The 6,000-nt window shown below is 39.9% G+C and overlaps 1 protein-coding gene across 2 annotated transcripts in view; it reads left to right on the plus strand.

Moving 5' to 3' along the window:
- The window catches only part of LOC140543700 (E3 ubiquitin-protein ligase rnf213-alpha-like), a 39,513-nt gene extending 34,073 nt beyond the window's left edge, over positions 1 to 5,440 (plus strand). For both annotated transcript variants that reach the window (XM_072666872.1, XM_072666873.1), the window contains exons 60-66: positions 645 to 825; positions 1,196 to 1,397; positions 1,897 to 1,974; positions 2,071 to 2,268; positions 4,120 to 4,209; positions 4,412 to 4,590; positions 4,690 to 5,440. In XM_072666872.1, the coding sequence (XP_072522973.1) occupies positions 645 to 825; positions 1,196 to 1,397; positions 1,897 to 1,974; positions 2,071 to 2,268; positions 4,120 to 4,209; positions 4,412 to 4,590; positions 4,690 to 4,849 (1,088 nt within the window). In that variant the 3' untranslated portion in view covers positions 4,850 to 5,440. The remainder of the gene's footprint in view (positions 1 to 644; positions 826 to 1,195; positions 1,398 to 1,896; positions 1,975 to 2,070; positions 2,269 to 4,119; positions 4,210 to 4,411; positions 4,591 to 4,689) is intronic.
- Positions 5,441 to 6,000: the final 560 nt, after the last annotated feature.

The raw sequence follows: 6,000 nt of genomic DNA on the forward strand, positions 1-6,000 counted from the left end.
TGAGTATCACAAAAGACAACTGTAGGTCCTCTCAGTTACCTTAGCCTCATGTTGCACAAAAGTCTCGAATTCTACCCTAATCTCCATATCTTGCTTAGTGACATCACATATAATAAGGTTTTCTAAAAACGTACAACAGCACAATGTCGTCTTTACCTATTTTTACAATAATTAAGTGGACATCTTTATATACAGTACCAGTCAAAAGGCTAGTTGAATGTGTGCTGATCACAAGGAAAACATTTGATCCAAATGCTAGGGTGACCATATTTTTGTTGGGACACATGGTATCCACTGTAGTTAGGGTGTTTTTGCTGTGTGTGGGGGAAGGGGGCTTTTAGCCCTGATATTTTGTCTTGCTAAGTGAGAAAATGTTAAATTAATGTATTAATGTACATGAACAAATTGTAGCTGCATGGTTTGAGAGGTATTTCCACCCTTACACATACACATTGCCACAGTCCTACTGCTCGAAACCCCCCAGCCATGACATCCTAACTACAGTGTCCTCTTTTTTGAAAACTCAAACAAATGTCTTTAAGCACACCAGCACATATTCATAGCATGATCAGCACATATTCAACCAAACTTTTGACTGGTATATATGCATATTTGCCACATGTGTGTTGTGTGTGGTCGGGCAGATGAGGTGAACGTGCCAGGAGATTACTGCAGCGTGGATCTGGATGAGGGCACTGAGCTGCAAGTGCTGGTTCCGCGGAGGCAGGGCCCAGGACTGTGTGCTACAGCTTTGCTCAGCTACCTGGTCTCTTTGCATAATCTACTGGTCAGCGAAGCTGAAAAACACTCAGGAGAGGACAGCAGGTAGTGGTCTACACACAACCAGAACACGTAGCCTTCTGTCTGCAGAGAATAACACGATTTTAACATGTATTTTAACATTATTTGATTTCATTAATAGCATTTATTTGAACTTTGAAGGTTTATTATTCACTTCTTAATCTGAAGGCATATGTTTAATAACCACTATAAATGATTCAGAAAGTGCAAAGGAACTAATATGTACATTATGTAGATATGAGAGGCCCTTATGATTATTTGAAAAGTGATTATACTACATGTTATAAGAGATATCTGTCCTGAAAAGCTAGAGCAAAAAAAAAAAAAAAAAAAAAATCTGAATGGTGTGCTGATGTTCCACTGATGGTGCTCTCTGTTGTATGGTACGACACAGCTACACAGTGAGCCTGGCTGAAGTGAGTGAGCTGCATGTGATACGGTTTGAGGTGGATCGAGACCTGCTCCCCCTGGTGTTGTCAAATTGCCAGTACAGCATGGAGCGTGGCCGAGAGACGCTGTCCGAGTACGATCTGCCCAAAATCCAGCAGCAGCTTCTTACTCGTTTCATACAAGGCAAACCTCGTATCAGTCTCTTTGTGAGTGAATGTCTACCTTTGTCCATAGCTACCCGTTCTACAGTACTCATGCTTTCTATGGAGTTGCAATGATTCATTTGCACATTGTTAATAAAGGTCTAACACACCTAACGACAAAGTGACAAGCCCATCCTGAAACGTATTTGTGCAGGTGTTGCTGCACAGTAGAAGCGTGCACCAGTTCTGTAGATCTGCTAAATCTTTCTGAAGGCAACTGAATACAAGCAGTTCTCTCTAAAGGTTTTTTTTGGGTATTCTAAGCCTCAACTCAATTCCCTCCATTGTTGTTAATTGCTATTTCTTAATTTCATCACAAATTGAAAATAAAAATGCTATTGGAATATAACAGTATATAATGCTATGTGTACTACATGCTTTTTGGGCATCAATTATGGCTGGGATAAAGTTTTGAAGTGTCAGAGTTTTCTAGCTTTAAAATTGTTGTCCCCTGGTCTGATGGTTAAAGACGTTTAAGAACATGCCTTACTTGTCATTACAGGAAATTCCAACTCTAGTCAACAGACAAGAGAGAAATTATGAAAACATTTTCAAAGATATAACAGAAAAAGTGCCTCAGGTAAGCAAAAGTGGATGCTGTTCTATTTTTTAGCGTCATCCATATTTGTGTCATCCAAATTAAAGCAAATGAAACCCGAGCTTGTGTGTTTCTTAGGTGCCCCTGACCTCTCTGAGCTCCTCTGGGCTGGCGACAGAACTGCAGTCTCTCAGTGACGTCTGTGAGGCGCTGGAGGCCGTTGAGGTCACGCTAGGTTTCCTGGCCATGACCGGAGAGGATGAACAAATGACAGTGGAGGAGTATCTGGAGACAAGACTGCAAATGGGCAGCCACACTGCTCCTCATATCCTGAAGGTCAGTCTGCGGCAGGAGTTGGTATAGTTATTCTTTAAGATCATCCATTGGCTATTAAAATAAAGATATATATTACTCTCATTCAGCTTCATTAACATCTGCATTTTGTCATCTGGCCACAAGGTGGTGTTAAATCATTTCCTTCGCCAGCTTCTGCTGACGGTGGAACATACTCTTCTGTGGTGGAAAAGCAAACCATTTCTTATGCAATTAATATTACAGTTGCATTTTTGCATTCCTTTCAAATTCCATCACAAATTCTAACATTTATCTTTGCACAGACACACAGGTAATGGCTGTGTGTATCCGTTTGGTGTAGATGGGGTCTTATTAACTTAATCAGAGCGAAAAAACATTAGTGTATTGTGTCTCAGAAAAGTGGGTGCTCTTATGTGCATTAATTCTTAAAGCATATTAAAGTATAGGGGCCTGAGTTAGGGTGCAAGTGGAGCATGTGCACCCCTACTTTTATTAGAGCAGAGGCAGTTACTTCCAGTGTGTAGTTCTATTTACTATTGCTCTATATGATATATTTTCTATATAAGTTTAATAACCACAGTCTGTCAAGACAACGCAAAGGAGCAGATTCATTTACACTGTAAAAAATACACTTAAAAGGCCAACTTAAAATAATAATGTAACACATTACAGGACTTATTATCACATTTTTAACTTAACTCAAAAGTTTAATCACACTTTTTTTATTCTGAGAAGACTTAAATACGTTTTTGACTGTGTTCACCTACCACATGGTGGACACCATGGAGGGCTGTGGTGTTGATGGGATTTGAATTTACAAGCAGACTGTGTCACTCTATGTAAATTTACTCAGAACAATGCTCCTCAAGTATATCCCATCAAGGGCTCAGTTCTCCATTGTCAATAGCCTACCAGTCTGGGGACATCATGCAATAAGGGAACGTGTAATGTGCATGCAGAAGTAATAGTCAAATAATTATGGTGCATATGATCCAGCTGTATGTTTTGCTTTAACCCACTAAAAATAGCTTAGTTGATGGAAAAAATAGTTGATGGAAATATCCTTCCATAGATTTGATTTAAAATTTAGATTTTTGGTTCATAGCAAACCAAACTTTTAGTTCTCCTGCTCAGGACTGTAGACAACACAGTGATAAAAATCGACCAATCCTTGTCTGGTCTGTATGAACTAGATCATGAACTGAATCATTTAACTGAACAGCATTAACTATCGTAAAATACACCTTATAGACAAAAGTATTGGGACACCTGCTCATTCATTGTTTCTTCTGAAATCAGGAATTGATCCTGCTTTTGTTGGAGTAACTGTCTCTACTGTCTAGAGAAGGCTTTCTAGTTGATTTTGGGGCATTGCTGTAAGGATTAGATTACATTCAGTGAGGACAGGATGTTGGTTGATCACCACATCACCTCACCCCGAACTCATCCCAGAAGCATTGGATGGAGCATCATCATTCCAGAGAACATGGTTCCACTGCTCCACAGCTCAATGCTGAGGGGCGTTATACACACCTGGCATTAGGCCTGGTGCCAATAGGTTTACCTGCTCCAGAGCGTCCTATTTTATTGGCAGTACTTCTCCTAAGGGACTAGACTGTGTAAGCTGTATGTGTGCGTTTGCACATCGTTGTAGATGCAACTTACACTAGCTGAATGCATTCATTGGAAGGGGTGTCCACAAACTAATAAGTAATTAATAATAATAATTAATTATTATTATTAATTAATACTAATTAATAATAACTAGTAATATTGTCATTATTCCTGTGTATTTTCTAAGATCTATTCTGTTTTTATTGTGCTATGATTTCATCCTTCTTGGTGTGTGTGTGTGTGTGTGTGTGTGTGTAGACTCTGGGCAGATGCTGTTTAAAGCACTGTGTGGCTCTGTGGCAACTGCTTACCTCCCTCAAGTCTGAACATATGCTTCGCCTTAAGAGGGTAAAGAAGGACTCCCCCATAACACAATGACAGAACTTCTCGCAACACCAGCTGGTTCACATATCAGATATTCATCACACTGGCATATTTGACACATTGTTTATATCCACTCTCTATCGATAGACTTAAAATAAATAAATAAATAAACAAAATTCCCTGTTCATGCATTCTTGTTTACTATGCCCGTTCCTTTTTCTCTTAGGACCCATTTTCAGGTGTCCCGGCAGAGTACCAGCAGGCCCTAGGTCAAGAGGAGAAAACGCTGCTGCTGAGCTTCCTGTCCAAGAGCAGTGTGGACGCCTGGCTGCTTGAAATCCACGAGTTCCTGTTGCTGCACTTGAAGAGCCAGCGAGCTTCGGATACCTTCAGACCTGACTGGAGGTGAGAAAACCTCCATACCTATGGGTATTTCCCATTGCTATTTTAGGTGGTGATGCTTGCAGCGCTGACCTTGTTCCATTTCTGTTTCCTGCTCATCAGCCTTAAAGACACCTTGGCCTCCTACGTGGAACGCAAAAATCTCGATGTTCCTCTAGATGTGGAGGAGATGTTCCCAGGCCAGATCCAGCTGTCCCAGCTGGTGGAAACATGGAAGTTCACTGTGACCCACAAAAGTACGGTGATAAAAGACCAGAGATAAAGACACGATAATGACATTCCATTCAAGCACTGACCTCCAGCTTTATGGGTGATTTCAGTCAGGCAGCCTTTTTCACATTGTGTTTCCTTTTTGAAATGAGACTGGCTTTAGAACAGAAAACTGAACTCAGGGGACAGTTTAGTTTTTTTTTTTTAGAAATGGTATTTTTTTATTGTCTTTTCTGTGTGTTAATTTCTGAAGTGTCAAATTAAAATGTAATCAACTTTTGATTTGATTCTTGTAAATGTCTTGGATTATTATCAGTTTAGTGATTCTGTAGCCATTGAAATATCTCCTCTGGGAAATTTGGAATTGCCTGCAGAGAAACAGCTGTACATCCTTTTTCTATCTGATGATGCAATTATACCACTGGATGGAGCTGTGGGCCTTATTACGTTTACTGAGCACTCTGTTACTGAGGACTCTGTTATCTTCATAAACAGTATTATGTCTACATGCTATGCCTTCATGTGCAATTTACCTGATTATTTTATGTAATTTTACATCCATTCAGATAAATGAATGGAAATATGTTGTTGTTGTTGTTGTTTCTTTAAGGATAACAGTGCAAATAAACAAATATTGACTCAATATCCTCTTCCTCGCTTGCCTTTATAGCAAATCAAGAACTCTCTTGCTGTCCGTTTTCCTCTGGGCACTAAAAAGAGACAATTGCCTGCACATAATACGGTCAGCCACTCTGCCTGTGCGCTGTCTATTGCCCCTCTGTACAAGGTCTATCAATCATGATGAGTCACCACACAGGTCCAAACAAAAGCTTTAGCACAAACGCCCTCTTAGGCTATGCTGAGAAGAGCATTGCCTAGCAGCAATGAATTAGACTCGCACTTGGATGTGTATTTTACCCCCTTTACTGTGTCCAAGGAAACAGTTTATAAAGCCATAGTCGATTCAGAACTAAACTGCTTTGTGTCCAGAAAATCAGACCATAGTTTTTCGACTATCATGAGCCAATGGTAAAATCTAATCAGATTTTGCATCATTTTGGAGACTCTTATTGTTGGAATATGTCAATTCTATCAGTATCACAGCACTTTCAGTGACTGCTCAGTTATGAAGCTTCATTAAAGCTTCTGGTAACACTTGTGACATAAACCTGTGACATAAACCTACATAACCATCTAGCAAGT

Source organism: Salminus brasiliensis, chromosome 22, assembly GCF_030463535.1.
Source record: "Salminus brasiliensis chromosome 22, fSalBra1.hap2, whole genome shotgun sequence".
Classification (NCBI taxonomy): domain Eukaryota; kingdom Metazoa; phylum Chordata; class Actinopteri; order Characiformes; family Bryconidae; genus Salminus; species Salminus brasiliensis.